Below are 21,022 nucleotides of genomic sequence, written 5' to 3' on the forward strand. Positions count from 1 at the left end.
TCTTCACCCAAAGTGCTTTACAACTTATATCTCACACTCACTCAGTCAGTCAGTCAGTCAGTCAGCCAGTCAGTCAGTCAGTCAGTCAGTCAGTCAGTCAGTCAGTCAGTCAGTCAGTCAGTCAGTCAGTCAGTCAGACAGACATACAGACAGACACAGACAGACACAGACAGGCAAGGCTCCAACCAGCTCATCAGGAGCAGTTCAGTGTTCAGCAGCTCAGCCAGACAGTTCAGTGTTCAGCAGCTCAGCCAGACAGTTCAGTGTTCAGCAGCTCAGCCAGACAGTTCAGTGTCTGGCTCAAGGACACTTTGACATGAAGGCGAGTGGAGCTGGAATCGAACAGGGAACCTTCAGATCACCAGGCGACTGCTCTACCTCCTGATCCACTGCCACCCCCAGACAGACAGACAGACAGACAGACAGACAGACAGGCACCCACCTAGAGTCAGTTCCCTCCAGGATGCGTTCAGCCTGGTCTCCGATGACTTCCTGTCTGAGATAATACAACATCCTGACTCTCAGCAACACCCTGAGAGAAAGAGAGAGAGAAGGAAAGAGCGAGGGAGATAGAGTGAGAAAGAAAGAAGGGGAGAAGGTTACATTGACGTTAAGTATAAATACATTTTCCATCACACCTGAAAGTATTTTTTTCTTCATAAAGATCATAAAATGAACTCTTAATAAACAACAATGATTTATTAACACTTTGGTTGCCTAAGGTTAAATTAATGATATACCATAGATTGCCAGCGCTATTTGTCTATGGAGAAAGTCCCCTTCTTTGCAGGGCTATAACTTTTTAAATTCTATTGCTACATTGCCATTATTAGGGCCCATTCAAAGTCCTATATGTATTGTTCATTGTGTAGCAACGTTAAACTTTTTCATTCACATATTCATAGTAAAGTATGGTCTAATGTATAAGTATGTTTTCATCTCTTTCTGCAGCTTTCTCCAGAACGTGATATATAGCCCCAAATGCATTATATTGATGATGAAATACAGTTTGATGGCAATCAGCGCGATATAAAAAATTCCAACTAGACGTACTTCTAGAAGTTACTACACGTCATCTGATGTTGACCGGATGGGCGAGGGGGCGTTTATAATTCCGTGGGCAGCGTTATACCAATCATCTAATGTGGGTCAAATGTTGATAATATCAGTTATTATCGAAGACGGTAACGTTACACGCTGAAACTCACCCCAGTCTCCGCGCGCCGTTGGGCGATCATCGTCGAGTAGAAATTTTATCATTATGGGATATATTATTACCCGGTCCATCTCCAGCTTGTATAATGGTATATACGTCCAAATCATGTTGTTTATCGAGTTATTGGCAATCGATCGCTATGTAGTGTGACGAGCTAGAGTGCCGGAACCTATACCGAGTGCCCGGAAGTAATATGGCCGACCAGCAAAACCTCTACTGCGCTTCCTGTTAAGCGGTTGCGCCGATCGGCCACCAGATGGCGCTCCTGAACCGCCAGAGAGCTCAGTGGGTCCTGCTGGTGGATCTCAGGCCAGCGGAGGGACATTATGAATCCGATCGCAGATTTTTGAAATATTGATATAAGGACGACGTACAGCGTCCCCCGGCAACTTTAGCATGGCCAGCAAAGACGTCTAAAGACGGGTCCCGGCAGTCAAAGTGTTAAGCACACAGACTGGAACTAAAAACATGTCGTCGTCTTGCATGTTGATTTGATGAGTTATTACCGAGAGCTACAGTGAGTGATATTAGCGCTGGGTATCGCCACCGATTTCCCAAAACGATTCGATTCCGACTCACAAGGTCCCGGTTCGATTAGATTTCCGATTCAATAGTTCAAGGAACCCTCTAACATGTTGCATTGTTAAAATATCAATGTTTACATATATATATATATTATATTCTCCTTTGGTTCATTACAATTTACTCAAGCCTAGTAACGGACACAATATTTCTGACACTGGGAATACATTCCCTGGGTGTATTGAGCCATACTGTATTGTACCCATTCTGCGATCTGTTAATAAAAATGTTCAATCAATCAATCAGATCCCTATATGTCCCTAGATACCAAGAACATGCAAATGGACCTTGTAGAAGTGGAGCAATCTTCCATTTACTTAGGTATGTATTTTTAGGTGCATTTTCTGAAAATAGGGCTAGGGTTTAATAGGTTAACTAGAGAGCTGTGACATTATGAACTAAAAGATACTCCTTTAATTAGAGAGCTGTGACATTATGAACTAAAAGATACTCCTTGAATTAGAGAGCTGTGACATTATGAACTAAAAGATACTCCTTGAATTAGAGAGCTGTGACATTATGAACTAAAAGATACTCCTTGAATTAGAGAGCTGTGACATTATGAACTAAAAGATACTCCTTGAATTAGAGAGCTGTGACATTATGAACTAAAAGATACTCCTTGAATTAGAGAGCTGTGACATTATGAAAAAAAAATGCATTAAAATGTTTTCTTTTTTGCGGTTACCGCGGCGGTTTCAATAGCTTCGCAAATTTGTGCGTTAAGGAAAAAATCAATACCACGGCAGCTCTAGGTGAAACACAGTAGAGTAAAGTTTATTATTCTTTTCTTTTATACATAAATTATGCAGGAATATCATTTGTAAAATATAGATACAAAAGCAAGAAGAGGAGAAGAGAAAATAAGAAGAGGGGATGAGAGAGGAGAAAGGGAGGACAGGGGAGGAGAGGAGGACAGGATAAGAGAGGAGAAGAGGAGGAGGAGATGAGGAGAGAGAAGAAGAGGACAGGATAGGACAGGAGAAGAGATGAGGAGAGGAGAAGATGAGGAGAGAAGAGGAAGGGAGAGAAGAGATGAGGAGGGGAGAGAAGAGAAGATAAGAGAAAAGAAGGGAGAATGAGAAGGAGAAGATTGGAAGGAAAGAGGTGATGATGAGAAAATAAGAGTAGGGGGGTGAGGAGAGAATAGGAGAAGAGAGGACAGGGGAGGAGGACATGAGGAGGAGAAGATGAGGGGAGAGAAGAGAGGAGAAGATGAGGAGAGAGAAGAGAGGAGAAGAGGAGAGAAGAGAGAAGAAGAGGGGATGGGAGGAGAGTAGAGAGAAGAGGAGAGTAGAGAGAGAAGAGGAGAAGAATGGAAGGAAAGAGGGATGAGTAGAGAAAATGTTTGAGATGGCAAAGAGAAGAGTGAGTTGACTTATTTGTGCGTGTGCATGTGAGGGTGTGTGTGTGTGTGCGTGAGTACATGTGAGGGTGTGTGTGAGGGTTGGTATGTGTTTATGTATGTGCATGTACGTAAATACAGCAGTAGCCGTTTTTGTGGCCCGTGTGTGGGTTTGGGTGTTTGTTTGTTTGTTTGTGTGTGCGTGTTGGCAGGCTGTGTGTGTGTGTTGACAGGTTGTGTGTGTGTGTGTTGGCAGGCTGTGTGCCCATCCATCAATGTGCCAAGTCTGATTAGCCACACAGCTCCCTGCTCCAACCTAGCAGATGGCACCACATAATCACCCCCGAGTGTGTGTGTGTGTGCGCGCGTGTGTGTATGTATGAGTGTGTGTGTGTGCACGCGCATGTATGTATGAGTGTGTGTGTGCGCCGTATTTTACCCATTTCCAACAGGTCTGCCTGCCTAGCACCTGGCCTGGCGTGGTGCCAGATATACACACACACACACACACACACACACACACACACAGAAAGCGCCAGACCCTCCCCACAAAACCTGGCAAGCAGGGGCAAGGAGTAATGTCTCCCTGACAACGAGAGAGGGAGAGAGAGAGAGAGAGAGAGAGAGAGAGGGGGGAGAGAGAGAGAGAGAGAGAGAAGAGAGAGAGAGAGGGGGGAGAGAGAGAGGGAGAGAAGAGAGAGAGAGGGGAAGGGAGGTGTGTGTAGGTTGAGTGCCAGTCCTGCTATACGGCAGCCATTTATTAGAAATCTCCACACACACCAACACTACCTCCACCCCTAACCAACACTAACCTGTTACTGTGTTATTATAGAGAGTGAGAGACTCAGATCACTAACCTGTTACTGTGTTATTATAGAGAGTGAGAGACTCAGATCACTAACCTGTTACTGTGTTATTATAGAGAGTGAGAGACTCAGATCACTAACCTGTTACTGTTATTATAGAGAGTGAGAGACTCAGATCACTAACCTGTTACTGTGTTATTATAGAGTGAGAGACTCAGATCACTAACCTGTTACTGTGTTATTATAGAGTGAGAGACTCAGATCACTAACCTGTTACTGTGTTATTATAGAGTGAGAGACTCAGATCACTAACCTGTTACTGTGTTATTATAGAGTGAGAGACTCAGATCACTAACCTGTTACTGTGTTATTATAGAGAGTAGAGACTCAGATCACTAACCTGTTACTGTGTTATTATAGAGAGTGAGAGACTCAGATCACTAACCTGTTACTGTGTTATTATAGAGAGTGAGACTCAGATCACTAACCTGTTACTGTGTTATTATAGAGTGAGAGACTCAGATCACTAACCTGTTACTGTGTTATTATAGAGAGTGAGAGACTCAGATCACTAACCTGTTACTGTTATTATAGAGAGTGAGAGACTCAGATCACTAACCTGTTACTGTGTTATTATAGAGTGAGAGACTCAGATCACTAACCTGTTACTGTGTTATTATAGAGAGTAGAGACTCAGATCACTAACCTGTTACTGTGTTATTATAGAGAGTGAGAGACTCAGATCACTAACCTGTTACTGTGTTATTATAGAGAGTGAGAGACTCAGATCACTAACCTGTTACTGTGTTATTATAGAGAGTGAGAGACTCAGATCACTAACCTGTTACTGTGTTATTATAGAGAGTGAGAGACTCAGATCACTAACCTGTTACTGTGTTATTATAGAGTAGAGACTCAGATCACTAACCTGTTACTGTGTTATTATAGAGAGTGAGAGACTCAGATCACTAACCTGTTACTGTGTTATTATAGAGAGTGAGAGACTCAGATCACTAACCTGTTACTGTGTTATTATAGAGAGTGAGAGACTCAGATCACTAACCTGTTACTGTGTTATTATAGAGAGTGAGAGACTCAGATCACTAACCTGTTACTGTGTTATTATAGAGAGTGAGAGACTCAGATCACTAACCTGTTACTGTGTTATTATAGAGAGTGAGAGACTCAGATCACTAACCTGTTACTGTGTTATTATAGAGAGTGAGACACTCAGATCACTAACCTGTTACTGTGTTATTATAGAGAGTGAGAGACTCAGATCACTAACCTGTTACTGTGTTATTATAGAGAGTGAGAGACTCAGATCACTAACCTGTTACTGTGTTATTATAGAGAGTGAGACACTCAGATCACTAACCTGTTACTGTATTATAGAGTGAGAGACTCAGATCACTAACCTGTTACTGTGTTATTATAGAGAGTGAGAGACTCAGATCACTAACCGGTTACTGTGTTATTATAGAGAGTGAGAGACTCAGATCACTAACCTGTTACTGTGTTATAGAGTGAGAGACTCAGATCACTAACCTGTTTCTGTGTTATTATAGAGAGTGAGAGACTCAGATCACTAACCTGTTTCTGTGTTATTATAGAGAGTGAGAGACTCGGATCACTAACCTGTTACTGTGTTATTATAGAGAGTGAGAGACTCAGATCACTAACCTGTTACTGTTATTATAGAGAGTGAGAGACTCGGATCACTAACCTGTTACTGTGTTATTATAGAGAGTAGAGACTCAGATCACTAACCTGTTACTGTGTTATTATAGAGAGTGAGAGACTCAGATCACTAACCTGTTACAGTTTACACTGCTACATCCATACAAAGACTAACCCAAATAACAGTTTACACTGCTGCATCCATACAAAGACTAACCCAAATAACAGTTTACACTGCTACATCCATACAAAGACTAACCCAAATAACAGTTTACACTGCTGCATCCATACAAAGACTAACCCAAATAACAGTTTACACTGCTGCATCCATACAAAGACTAACCCAAATAACAGTTTACACTGCTGCATCCATACAAAGTGAGTATGTATGTGTATGGGAGTGTATGTGCGTGTGTATATATATGCATGTGTGTATATATGTATGTATATGTGTGTGTGTCTTACTTGTTACAGTGATGTTTCAGGTGTCTCTTGTAACTGTCCTCCTGCAGTAATTGGTCAGGGTTGCAGGTGGCCAGCCAATCAGCTCGCGGCAATTGTGGAGGGGGGGCGAGGGGTTTCCCTTTCTTTCCCTTCCTACCTCGAGGGACCGGGGTTGAGAGACCTAGGGAGGGAGAGAGAGAGAGAGAGAGAGAGACAGACAGACCGAGAGGGAGAGAGAGGGAGCGAGAGAGAGAGAGAGAGAGGGAGACAGAGAGAGACAGACAGAGAGAGCGGGGAGAGAGACAGACAGACAGAGAGGGAGCGAGAGAGAGAGACAGACGGATGGAGAGAGAGCGAGGGAGAGAGAGACAGACAGACAGAGCGAGAGAGAGAGACAGAGAGAGAGAGCGGGGAGAGAGACAGACAGACAGAGAGGGAGCGAGAGAGAGAGACAGAGCGAGAGAGAGAGAGACAGAGAGAGAGCGGGGAGAGAGACAGACAGACAGAGAGGCAGCGAGAGAGAGACAGCGAGAGAGCGGGGAGAGAGAGAGACAGAGAGAGACAGACGGATGGAGAGAGAGAGCGAGGGAGAGAGAGACACAGACAGACAGAGAGGGAGCGAGAGAGACAGACAGAGAGAGAGAGCGAGGGAGAGAGAGACAGACGGATGGAGAGAGAGAGAGAGCGGGGAGAGAGAGAGACACAGACAGACAGCCAGACATAAGTATTTCCAACATGTTAAAAGCTGCATAGTCCTCATAAATGTGTAATTTCTACATTAGAAGTCTCTGCAGTCTGGGAGCCTCTGTGCCGCTTCTAAACGGTTAAACGTTAACATTTATTTAGTCACTTAGCTAAACGGTTTCATCCAAAGCCACTTGCAGGTTCTGTACAACAAGTCAGCAGGAAGGGTACACTTCAGTACACTGGCAGCTAAGGGTCAGTAAGATTGTTCATCAAACAGTGGAACCTGGGTGCTACAGTCGTAGTAATGCCTAGTAGTAACGACACATTAGCATAATAAACAGAAATACTACAGTTGGTTTCTGAACCATCTGAACCAAGACTACAGAGAGAGACTCCTGCCTGTCAACAACCAAAACCAGCTCTTTTGCTGGATGTTATTTGACTCAAATACATTATTATATTACAGCCTGGTTCATATGTTATATTACAGCCTGGTTCATGTGTTATATTACAGCCTGGTTCATGTGTTATATTACAGCCTGGTTCATATGTTATATTACAGCCTGGTTCATGTGTTATATTACAGCCTGGTTCATATGTTATATTACAGCCTGGTTCATGTGTTATATTACAGCCTGGTTCATATGTTATATTACAGCCTGGTTCATGTGTTATATTACAGCCTGGTTCACATGTTATATTACAGCCTGGTTCATGTGTTATATTACAGCCTGGTTCACATGTTGGATGGTGGTAATGTGCTTCAATAGAACAATGGATCAATGCCATGTCAAAACTCGCTCCGCTGATCTGGAGGGCTCGCAGACAGTCCACACACAGACACACACGCACACACAGGCTCGCAGCCACACGGGCTCGCAGCCACACACACACATTTCCACTGTCCAATAGCCGAGCGCCCTTTTCGACCGCGTGACATTGTTCAGAAGGTCTCGGTCCGCCTCACAGATTTCTATGTGAACGCAGGCGAACCAAATGAAGAATGCAACAATGTTGCAACTTCACCCCCAGAACCGCACCGAGTCCACCAAAACTATATGTGAAAGCGACCTAAAAGACTACTATGATTTCATGACGGCTTCCTGTCCTCGCATTTCCGGTTTCCGGTGCTATGCACGGAGATTTTTAAGGTTACATTTTCAACAACAGATTGCTGCTAATTAAGCACTTCGTGGAAATGGAGTAACGTTAACGTTATGTCGAGTTCATACGTGTACTTGTAGTATGAACTCGACATAACGTTAACGTTACTCCGTTTCCAGTGTTGCTGCCACCGTTGCGTCGCAGATGGATGGTACACTCTATTAGCTCCGTAGCTAATCCGCTCCTAGACTACCGATAGCAGTACCAATAACGTCGGAACTTATCAATACTCAAGTTTTTTTCTAATTTAGTACCGGTTCCCGTTTAGAACCGGGTTTCGGGGGGCATCCCTAGTTATATCACAGCCTGGTTCATATGTTATATTACAGCCTGGTTAATTAATATGTTAACCTGAGTGGTTAGACAGGGTCTTGGTGAGTGTGTGTGGGCTCACCTGAGTGGTTAGACAGGGTCTTGGTGGAGCCGTCCTCTGTGGGGGAGATCAGGTCCCAGATGAAGCCCTTGATGTTCTCGTCTCCTCTGTAGTGGAGCAGGCAGTAAGCCAGCAGAGCGCGACAGATCGTCTCCACATCCATCTCTTTGAGAGGACGCTTAAAACGACCATGAGACAAGATGTCGTCCCAACGGCCCCACCTAGAGAGAGAGAGAGACAGACAGAGATAATACAGGTTAAAACACCATGGCTGTGGTCTTAGCTGTTTTATATGTTATATAGTAGTAATGATAATGAAGGGTTAGCATGCTAACATCCTCTCTAACGTGATAAACTAACAACATATAAAGTTCATATTTGCATTTCAAGGTAACGTCAACCTGTATTTAGAAACAAACAGACCGTCTTGATAGAGAAGCTAACATTGGCTAACTAGCCAACTGTAAGCTAGCGAACGCCGGCCACCTTGGCTAGCGAGCCATATACAATGCTAAGCTATAGGGGTGGGGACCAGTTTCATCATAATACGATATAGATTCTTTGGACAACGATGCGGTATTTGCCGATATCACAAAGTCTGCCACGATACGATATGTTTGATTCACGTGCCTGCGATCGATATGAGACAATATTATATGCCCATTCAACACAATCAGTAACGTTTAAAATGTATCAACTCAAAAAAGGCAACGAAAATATAATTTGAGATTAATTTTGGAGCCCTTCCAGACAATCTATTGTTTTTCATACAAATATACCTGCTGTTCACAGTAAAGTGCCACATTTTGATATATTGAGCTTTAAACTTTAAAGGCGACATGCATTATAAATGTCTTTTTTGAGTCTCTAGCATTGCATTATAGTAATAGGAGTTAGTATCAATGTGTTTTTGTCTCTAAATACCATATTGGCGGATTGCCGTCATTCAGGTCATTCATTTCCTGGTCCATTTTAATCAGGTCGTTCTGATTTGACGCGCATGGTGACGTCACGTGGCGCTGGGGAAGCGGATAGTGATTCGATTGGCTCTGTGGTTGGAGCCAATGCCCGCCCACAACCTAGGCAGCCCACACAGCGATAGCAGAGTGGAAATCATTTCCTCAAACAGCGAGGCAGATAGTGAAACCAGACACCTCGACTGCACTCTGCGAGGGAGAGAGAGAGATAGAGATAGAGAGGGAGAGAGAGAGAGAGAGAAAGAGAGAGAGAGAGGGGGAGGGAGAGAGAGAGAGCCCGCTTCTGCGTGTGCTTGTTTACACAGCGTTTCATTCTCAGTCCCGCTGAGTCCGGGGCTCTCTCCCTCTCTTTCCCTCTTTCCCCCTCTCTCTCTCTATCTTACCCCCTCTCTCTCTTTCCCTCTCCCTCTCTCTCTCTATCTCTCTCTGTCTACCAGTCGCAGACTGTGTGGATGACTGTCACTCAGTGCTTATGGGCGGAGCCAGGCCATCACAGCCTTACAGATGTCTTCAATAGACTCACAGGAATTGTGTAAAGTTGCCCAAATAGTGCTAGGAATAGCAATGCAGGTCCCCTTTAAGTAAACATTTTTGGAACTCACAACCCACAACCTAAAACCCCTCCCGCTCCCAAACCGTTCCTACAACAATTTTTTTATGTTGCATGATTATGCATTATATTTTTTATGTTTAAATATCAACATCATCTGTCCATCATCAGTAAATACCATCGTTAGTTAGCGTAAGCAGCTAACGTTAGTTTAGGTCTTTAACGCGACGTGGGCATAAAGGAATGGCGAGGATGCAAAGCATGTTAGATGCATTTGACCCGTTGCAGGGGGGAAAAAAAGCAGGGACTTATTTCAGGTCTCACAATGCGACCAAATAGGTACAGTGCGATGATATCGTCGCAAATTGCCCCTTTAATTGGCCGTTGCGATTGGTAAATATTATCTGGGGGCGGGCTTGAGAGTAGTGCTTTCAAGCCTTGGATTCGCATTTCACTCCTAAATTATCCAAGGCGTGTGATGACGCGATGACGTCACTCACGCGAGCTGAGCAGTGAGCACTCAGCAGGTATGATCAGCGAGCTGCGGCGTCTGCTCCTCCTCAGCGCTCTCGCACCCGTGGCTGTTGTAAACACTGGGACCTCGGTGAGCCTGCCAGCCGGCTAGCTACTGATAGCTATCAACAAATGCTCCAGTAAGTCTAGTAGTGCATGATAGCTTGCGTTAGCTTACTGTTCAAAACGAAACGTCCCATTAAACTAAATAGTTCAGATAGCTCCGTCCTGATATCAATGTCTTATAACACTGAGTCGATGCGTATTCGAGCTGAGGGCACGCTGTATAGTCAATAGGGTCCAGCTGCAGCGCCGGAGAATCCTGGCCGTAGCTGGAGGCTACAGTATAGGGCCCAGCTGCAGCTCCGGAGAATCCTGGCCGTAGCTGGAGGCTACTCAGTACACACAGACAGTGGAGCTGGTTGCATATAGCGAGCATTTAGACTTGTGGCGATGTCTCGCAGATAATACAACTACAAGTATGATTATATAATATATATATTTTATTTAAAAAAAAAATAACATTTTTTTTTCTTTTTTTTTTTAAATCAAAAACAATCGATATAAATAATGGTAAAATTGTTATTAAAAAATGTGCCCCTAAAAAATATTTTTAGGGGCACAAGTGTGCCCCTAGTGAAAAAGCTTAGCGTACAGCCCTGGCACTCTGGAGCCCTGCTGTAACGGCTACACACAGGCGTTTCACATGCTACTGCTGTTGTTGTTGGGCGTATACGAGACTCGCCACATACAGTATCAATATGAACCGATTTATTAAAAAAAATTACGTTGCATCAATCCTATTGGATCATTGATTGAATTAGATCGATGTATCGATCTGGATTGATGCATCGTCCCACCCCTACTAAGCTAACAAAACTGACAACGACATGGGGTGCAAAATGGTCTTCTGTGTCGTGAACAGACTATACATACATAGGCAGAATGATGTAGCCGTGTAATGTTAGCTTATTATGTTAATTTTGAAGAACCAGACTGGCTGCCAGATGATATGAATGGCCGTCACCACGGTAACATGCATGACCCCGATTGGTCATGATGAACGACGACACAACCACATCTCACTAACATGTAACCCAGACATATCACGCACACATGCACGCACACACACAGTCTAGTAAGTATCAGTCTCTTGTTAAGCATTTAACTTTATCTGACACACCAGCTAGGACCACCCTACCAGCAGTGTGTGTGTGTGTGTTGGGTCAGAGCCTGGGGGCTGACTTGGAGTCGGTGTAAATCTCTATCCGTCTGTCTCTCTCCATCTCTGTATGTCTGTCTCTCTCTGTCTCTTTATCTCAGTCTATCAGAGAGCTAGAGAGAGACAGACAAAAATTGAGATGGAGACAGACAGAGATAGAGACAGACAGACAGCCAGAGGGACAGGCATACAGGCCAAGATGGAGAGACAGACAGACAGAGAGAGAGAGACAGACAGAGATAGAGACACAGACAGACAAAGACACAGACAGACAAAGACAGAGACACAGACAGGCATACAGAGAGACAGACAGAGATAGAGAGACAGTCAGAGAGAGAGACAGACACACAAAGATAGACAGAGAGAGAGATAAAGACAGTCAGAGAGAGAGAGCGAGAGACAGAGACAGAGGGACATGCAGACAGAGTATAAGACAGAGACAGATGAGATTGTGTGAAAGGACGACAGCATGACGGAAAGAAGAATAGGACATACATCAGGTCAGACAGAGAGACTCTGTGTGTGTGTGTGTGTGTGTGTGTGTGTGTGTGTGTGTGTGTGTGTGTGTGTGTGTGTGTGTGTGTGTGTGTGTGTGTGAGTGTGTGTGTGTGTGTGTGAGTGCGGGGTCAGGCTTGTTATTGCTCCAGTCTAGTCTGCTGCCCTCAGGCTATAGGACACACACACATACATATAAATATACATATATATATATACATACATACACACACACACCAAGTCAGCCATGAAAATAGGCATGTTCTTCCGTTAATGAGTGTGTGTGTGTGTTGCTGTACATAAGGTCAAGGTTTTGAAGTGTGTTTGTGTTTAGATGTGCATGTAATGCCTTATATTAGGTCACGCTTTTGAAGTGTGTGTGTGAAGCCATATATTACAAGGTGCTTTTGAAGTGTCTTTCTGTGTGCAAGGTCACTTCATTGCCTATGTGTGAACATGAATAAGCTGGCTGGCTCTGTGTACAATAGGTTACTGCAGAGAGAGAGAGAGGAGAGACAGAGACAGAGAGAGAGAGCGAGAGAGTGAGTGAGTGAGTGAGAGGGATAGTGCGTGTAATAGGTCATCGTGGTGTGCGTGTGTAGGTGGTATTGATCAGCGGTGTGTGTGTGTGTGGGCCTTGTGTGATGGACACAGATTGCTGTGTCTACTAAATCACTGCATGTGTGAGCCTGCATCCATTAACTCTGTCTCACACTCTCTGTCTCACACTCTGTCTCTCTCCGTCTGTCTGTCTGTCATGGACGGAGGGAGGGAGGGGGAGAGTGACAGACAGCGAGAGAGACGGAGGGAGACAGACAGACAGACGTCGGTCTGTCACTCTCCCCCTCCCTCCGTCCGTGTCCCTTTACTTATATATAACATAATATATACATATATAGAACGTTCTATATTTACTTATATATATCATCATCATCATCTTCGTTTTACGTCGCTATTTTCCCACTACAGTATATATTAGTGGAACGGTTCACATTCAAACCGTGCACCGTTCGATACGACCTACACGGTTCGGGGCATGTGTGTATTGTTCGGTTATAATGTTAGCCGCAAGCTAACGAACGTTAGCCACAAGCTAACTGCGGAAATGCTCACAGCGAAGTGACTCCACGACACAAGATCCATTAGTGGGGAAGGGGGGGGTATATTGACAAGGCTTGACAACAGAGGTTTAAAGATAACTTCACGTTTATTAGCTGTTCGTTTATATTATATCATCAGGGCTTCTCCAGGTTCCAATGCTGTGTGTTACTGTTGACTATTTACTTCCTGGTGTGATGTCACTTCAAATACGGCTAGCAAGACTCTCAAATAGCAAAAGCGAGTCAAGTTAATTAGGTACCATGCAGTGAAAAACGGCATAAGAGAATGGTTCATAATGTTTCATGCAATTAAAAAGTAAATATGTATTTAGTACATATTTAGTACCTATTTTTTTTCTTCTTTTTTTATATAACAGTGACTTTTCCTTTAAGAAAGTCTAGTGCTTGTTGAGCATATGCATACTCTGTGCATCCCCTTAACAATTGTGTGTATTGAGCTGTACTGTACCCATTCTGCAATCTGTTAATAAAATTTTCAATCAATCAATACTTTATGTTGATGGCCTTTGTCTATAATGTGGCCACACATTTTTTTTTATTATTTTGTTTGTTTGCACTAAGTTAATACTTTGACAAATGTTGCCTATATTTTTCAGTCAGTTCAGTCTTTGTGTGCCAGTTCGGTCTTTGTATTTAAGGCAAACCGCTGTAAACCTTATTTTTTACCAAATAAATGAGAAGCATGTTTAAATCAGCAATGCTCCTCTTGCTGTACCAACATCTCTCCTAGCTCTAACCGGTCACTGTCAAAATAATGTGCCTGATGTCAAACTGCCTCATTCTTTCAGTTTTTGCACCACTACAGTACGTCCTTGAGAAGAACTGAAAAGTTGGATTATTTTTAGGATATATATCTTATGCTGATGTATGGTATTTGAGTGTTACATTTAAAAAATAATAAAAAACAACATATATCGAACCGTACCGAAAACCGTTAAACCAAAACCGTGATACGAACCGAACCGTGAATTTTGTGACCTGTTCCACCCCTAGTATATATGAATAAGTTCTATATTTACTTATTAATACTGTATAGATATATATATATATTAATATGTTATATTTACTTAGATATAAGTAAATACAGAAGATACGAATACTGTATATAGATATATATTTTTTCTGTATTTACTTATTTACGCATCACCTCATCCAGACACAATGATGATTCATCCATGATTAAAGGTATTGATTGTTATGTTGTTGAGATGGAAAGATATCCCATCCATACCTACTCTGTCTCTCTCCCTCTATCCCTACCCCCCGTCTCTCTCCCTCCGTCTCTACCCTCTGTCTCTCTATCTCCCTCCATCCCTACCCTCTGTCTCTCTCCCTCTATCCCTACCCTGTCTCTCTCTCCCTCCATCCCTACCCTCTGTCTCTCTCTCTCCCTCCATCCCTACCCTCTGTCTCTCTCTCTCCCTCCATCCCTACCCTCTGTCTCTCTCTCTCCCTACCCTGTCTCTCTTTCTCTATCCCTACCCTGTCTCTCTCCCTCTATCCCTACCCTCCGTCTCTGTCTCTCTCCCTCTATCCCTACCCTGTCTCTCTCACTCTATCCCTACCCACTGTCGCTCTCCCTCTATCCCTACCCTCTGTCTCTCTCCCTCTATCCCTACCCTCTGTCTCTCTCCCTCTATCCCTACCCTCTGTCTCTCTCCCTCTATCCCTACCCTGTCTCTCTCACCATCCATACATAGTCTCTCCTTCCATCCCTACCCTCTCTCTCCCTCTATCCCTATCCTCTGTCTCTCCCTCTATCCCTATCCACTGTCTCTCCCTCTATCCCTACCCTCTGTCTCTCTCCCTCTATCCCTACCCTCTGTCTCTCTCCATCCATCCCTACCCTCTCTCCTTCCACCCCTACCCTGTCTCTCTCTCCCTACCCTCTCTCCATCCATACCTACCCCCTCTCTCGCTCCACCCATACCTACCCTCGCTCTCTCTCCCTCCCTCCCTACCCTCTCCATCCCTACCTACCCTCTCTCTCTCCCCCTCTCGTTCCATCCCTACCCTCGCTCTCCCTCCATCCCTACCCTCTCCATCTATACCTACCCTCTCTCTCTCCTTCCTTCCATCCATCCCTACCCCCTCTCTCCATCCATACCTACCCTCTCTCTCTCTCCTTCCTTCCTTCCATCCCTACCCTCCCCCTCTCTCTCGCTCCATCCATCCATCCTCACCCATAGACCAGCAGGTTCTTCTCCACCCGGAAGCACTCAGATCTGGGGTACCCCTGGGCTCTGTCCTGGGGCCTCCTGGGTTTGGAGGTGGGCTTGGCGCTCTCCTCTCCGTCGCTCTCCAGCTCTGAGAACTCCAGCATCTCGTCCTCCTTCACGCTGCTGTAGTGTCTGGTCTGCTTCCTCACCCTGGGCGTGTCGATCACCAGGGTGTTCTGGAGAAGAGGAGGAGACCATATGAGCTTCCTGAACATCTTTATTATGTTACAATATCAAGCCAGCAGTGTTCCCATCTTGTTATCACGTCGACAGATCAGAGTTCCACAGGCTAAACCCGTAGAGTGGTTGTCTGGTCATCAGAAGGTTCCCACTTCGATACCCGCTCCTCCCGGGCAGCGTGTCGAAGTGTCCTTGAGCAAGACAACCCTAACTGCTCCTGATGAGCAGGTTGGCTCCTTGCATGGTTGCCTCCGCCGTCAGTGTGTGAGTGAATGGGTGAAGTGGGAGGAACAAAATTGTAAAGCACTTTGGATAAAAGAGATCCAGGGTTCGATTGCCGCTTGGGGACCAGGTTGCCGCGTTACCAGTTACCCAGGTGGGGTATCTCCCGGACCTTTCAGTGTGGAGTTTGCATGTTCTCCTCGTGCTCGCAAGGGTTTCCCCTCCCGATCAGATAAACCCAATGGAAAAACATGCAGAACAGATCGCTAACGCTGTCGCGTCCCTAACAAAGACGGACAGGAGGACTTGGATTGGTCCCCGGGCGCGGCCCCCCATGTCTGCTCCCGGCTGCCCTTGGGGGGGAAGGACGACAGGATGGGTCAAACGCAGAGAGGAAAATTTCATCGGCGACCCAAAAAGAAAAAATTGCATGTGTGTATCTGTGTGTGCCGCCCATCCCATGTATGACGACATTGTCAATGTGTGCAATGAATAAAAGACTTCAAAGTCCAGTTTTAATTTAATTGTAATTAATAGGGATGCCCGATATTATCGGCCTACCGATATTATCTGCCGATATCTGCATTAAAATGTGATATCGGAAAATATATGCATCGCATCCGTTTAAAAAAATTTTAAAAAAAATTACATTTCTATAACCTTTATTTACCCAGGCAAGCAAGTAAGAACAAATTCTGATTTTATTTATTGTCAAAAGTATGCATAATGTTGTGTTAATTCCACAACAAGAGATATGTAATGTTAATTACCTGAAATTATTCAATTTTTTGGGGGGGGGAAACCCTGCATATATCGGTATCGGTTGATATCGGTATCGGAAATTAAGAGTTGGACAATATCGGTATATCGGTATCGGTAAAAAAGACAATATCGAGCATCCCTAGTAATTAATATAAATGCACCATTTACCATTTATACTATATGTTTTGAATGTATCAATAAGACTAGATAGATTATGAAAGCCCAGGCACTAGTTAAATACAATGATGAAAAAGCAGCCAAGAATTTTATTAATCGAATAAGCCCTCAGTACACTTGACCATAAAGGGAAAAAAGGGTATTTAAATATACATTTTTAATAATAAAGATCATTTTTATTGATTGGAAAAAAAACAAGCTATTATATAACCAGCCCATCTGCATGTGTGGGACTGTTGCATGTTTATTTATATCTTTACTGAGCAGCTTAGGACAATGAACATTCATGACTAATTCATTCATTTAAATCATTCAATTAACAACCTTTTTTCATTCAGAACAGAGGTATCTGTGATTAACGAGTTAGTACTACTGACAACATCCCCGTTACTAAACCCAGGAGACTGTGTGTGTGTGTGTGTGTGTGTGTGTGCGTGTGTGTGTGTGCGTGTGTGTGTGTGTGCGTGTGTGTGTGCGTGCATTGGATTAAGTGTTCTGCTCCAGGGCTTCTTCCTCCACAAGAGAGGAAAATTAAAAATAAAGGATGTAGACGTGAAGAAGAATGAGCCTAGAGACACAGAGACAGAACACAGGCAGGACGCGTCTCACTGTGTGTGTGTGTGTGAGAGAGAGCGAGAGAGGACCTAAGTGATGTCTCTCTACGCTCTAGGCATCAGTGCTGCGTTAAGTGGAGCTAAGCTGCTTACCGACACACACAGTCTACAGTACAGTCTACAGTACACAGTCTACAGTACACAGTCTACAGTACACACAGTCTACAGTACACACAGTCTACAGTACACAGTCTACAGTACACAGTCTACAGTACACACAGTCTACAGTACACACAGTCTACAGTACACACAGTCTACAGTACACAGTCTACAGTACAGTCTACAGTATACACAGTGTCTACAGTATACACAGTGTCTACAGTACACAGTCTACAGTACACACAGTCTACAGTACACACAGTCTACAGTACACACAGTCTACAGTACACACAGTCTACAGTACACACAGTCTACAGTACAGTCTACAGTATACACAGTGTCTACAGTACACAGTCTACAGTACACAGTCTACAGTCTACAGTACACACAGTCTACAGTACACACAGTCTACAGTCTACAGTAGTACACAGTCTACAGTAGTCTACAGTCTACAGTAAACACAGTCTACAGTACACACAGTCTACAGTACACACAGTCTACAGTACACAGTCTACAGTACACAGTACACACAGTCTACAGTACACAGTCTACAGTACACAGTCTACAGTCTACAGTCTACAGTACACAGTCTACAGTACACAGTCTACAGTACACACAGTCTACAGTACACACAGTCTACAGTCTACAGTAGTCTACAGTCTACAGTAAACACAGTCTACAGTACACAGTCTACAGTCTACAGTACACACAGTCTACAGTACACAGTCTACAGTACACAGTCTACAGTACACAGTCTACAGTCTACAGTACACAGTCTACAGTCTACAGTACACAGTCTACAGTACACAGTCTACAGTACACAGTCTACAGTACACAGTACACACCGTCTACAGTACACACAGTCTACAGTACACACAGTCTACAGTACACACAGTCTACAGTACACACAGTCTACAGTACACACAGTCTACAGTACACAGTCTACAGTACACACAGTCTACAGTACACAGTCTACAGTACACAGTCTACAGTACACAGTCTACAGTACACAGTACACAGTACACAGTCTACAGTACACACAGTCTACAGTACACACAGTCTACAGTACACACAGTCTACAGTACACAGTCTACAGTACACAGTCTACAGTACACAGTCTACAGTACACACCGTCTACAGTACACACAGTCTACAGTACACAGTCTACAGTACACAGTCTACAGTACACAGTCTACAGTACACAGTCTACAGTACACAGTCTACAGTACACAGTCTACAGTACACAGTCTACAGTACACAGTCTACAGTACACAGTCTACAGTACACAGTACACCGTCTACAGTACACCATCTACAGTACACCGTCTACAGTACACACCGTCTACAGTACACACAGTCTACAGTACAGTCTACAGTACACAGTCTACAGTACACAGTCTACAGTACACAGTCTACAGTACACAGTCTACAGTACACAGTCTACAGTACACACAGTCTACAGTACACACAGTCTACAGTACACAGTCTACAGTACACAGTCTACAGTACACAGTCTACAGTACACACCGTCTACAGTACAGTCTACAGTACACAGTCTACAGTACACAGTCTACAGTACACACAGTATACAGTACACAGTCTACAGTACACAGTCTACAGTACACAGTCTACAGTACACACCGTCTACAGTACAGTCTACAGTACACAGTCTACAGTACACAGTCTACAGTACACAGTCTACAGTACACACAGTATACAGTACACAGTCTACAGTACACAGTCTACAGTACACAGTCTACAGTACACACAGTATACAGTACACAGTCTACAGTACACACAGTATACAGTACACAGTCTACAGTACACAGTCTACAGTACACACAGTCTACAGTAAACACAGTCTACAGTACACAGTCTACAGTACACACAGTCTACAGTACACAGTCTACAGTACACAGTCTACAGTACACAGTCTACAGTACACACAGTCTACAGTACACAGTCTACAGTACACAGTCTACAGTACACACAGTCTACAGTACACACAGTCTACAGTACACACAGTCTACAGTACACACAGTCTACAGTACACAGTCTACAGTACACAGTCTACAGTAAACACAGTCTACAGTACACACAGTCTACAGTACACAGTCTACAGTAAACACAGTCTACAGTACACACAGTCTACAGTACACACAGTCTACAGTAAACACAGTCTACAGTACACACAGTCTACAGTAAACACAGTCTACAGTAAACACAGTCTACAGTAAACACAGTCTACAGTCTACAGTACACACAGTCTACAGTACACAGTCTACAGTACACACAGTCTACAGTACACAGTCTACAGTACACAGTCTACAGTACACACAGTCTACAGTACACAGTCTACAGTACACACAGTCTACAGTACACACAGTCTACAGTACACACAGTCTACAGTACACAGTCTACAGTACACAGTCTACAGTACACACAGTCTACAGTACACACAGTCTACAGTACACACAGTCTACAGTACACAGTCTACAGTACACAGTCTACAGTACACACAGTCTACAGTACACACAGTCTACAGTACACACAGTCTACAGTACACACAGTCTACAGTACACACAGTCTACAGTACACACAGTCTACAGTACACAGTCTACAGTACACAGTCTACAGTACACACAGTCTACAGTACACACAGTCTACAGTACACAGTCTACAGTACACACAGTCTACAGTACACACAGTCTACAGTACACACAGTCTACAGTACACCGTCTACAGTAAACACAGTCTACAGTACACACCGTCTACAGTAACACAGTCTACAGTACACAGTCTACAGTACACAGTCTACAGTACACAGTCTACAGTACACAGTCTACAGTACACACAGTCTACAGAACTAACAGTGATCTGGAAAAGACTGCTTTTAGATCTTCCTACGTTTGGAACGACCTGCGCTGCACTTTGAGGCTCGGCACTCTGGTTTCAAAACTGTTCATTCAGAAATCCAGTCAAACCCTGATGATTTTGATCTGCGACTGATTTTAAACGTATTATTCTATTATATATTACTATGATTTTCACTCTTATTGTTGCTACTCTGACGGTATTATTGTTATTATGACTGATGATGGTTTGTTTTGGGTTCTACAGAGACACTTGTGAGATCTCAATGTGACCCGATTAAATAAATGCTTATATATATATATACAAACATGGATAATTAAAGAGGTGATTCCAAGCCGCAAATGTTAAGCTCTCTCTCTACTCCCCTCTCTCTGTGTATTTCTCTATCCCTATAAATACAGTGCGTATATATATATATTTCTCTCTCTCTATGTGTGTATCTCTCCTTCTCTCTGTGTAACTCTCTGTGTGTGTATCTCTCTCTCTCTCCTCTAGCCTGAGGCAAAGCTTCTGACTAATTACCTCTACTATTAGCCTTTGGATGAGGGTGGACACCACTGTGCGCATGTGTGTGTGTGTGTGTGTGTGTGTGTGTGTGTGTGTGTGGTGTGTGTGTGTGTGTGTGTGTGTGTGTGTGCAGAGGGGAACGGGTCTTTTGGGATGGTAGGTTTCAGAGTGTTTAGTGTGTGTGCGTGTGTGTG

General features: G+C 43.8%; 1 protein-coding gene across 1 annotated transcript in view; it reads right to left on the bottom strand.

Annotated features, from left to right (window-relative positions):
• chd7 (chromodomain helicase DNA binding protein 7) overlaps positions 1-21,022 on the bottom strand; it is a gene marked incomplete at its 3' end in the record, with an annotated part of 231,082 nt that overhangs the window by 39,204 nt on the left and 170,856 nt on the right. Inside the window, exons 23-26 of the mRNA XM_084327629.1 lie at positions 15,359-15,570; positions 8,319-8,518; positions 6,095-6,254; positions 443-532 (exon numbers count right to left, since the gene is read on the bottom strand). Of these exons, the coding sequence (XP_084183755.1) occupies positions 443-532; positions 6,095-6,254; positions 8,319-8,518; positions 15,359-15,570 (662 nt within the window). The remainder of the gene's footprint in view (positions 1-442; positions 533-6,094; positions 6,255-8,318; positions 8,519-15,358; positions 15,571-21,022) is intronic.

The sequence above is a fragment of the Notolepis coatsorum genome, assembly GCF_963971535.1.
Source record: "Notolepis coatsorum genome assembly, chromosome: 13".
NCBI classification, from domain to species: Eukaryota; Metazoa; Chordata; class Actinopteri; order Aulopiformes; family Paralepididae; genus Notolepis; species Notolepis coatsorum.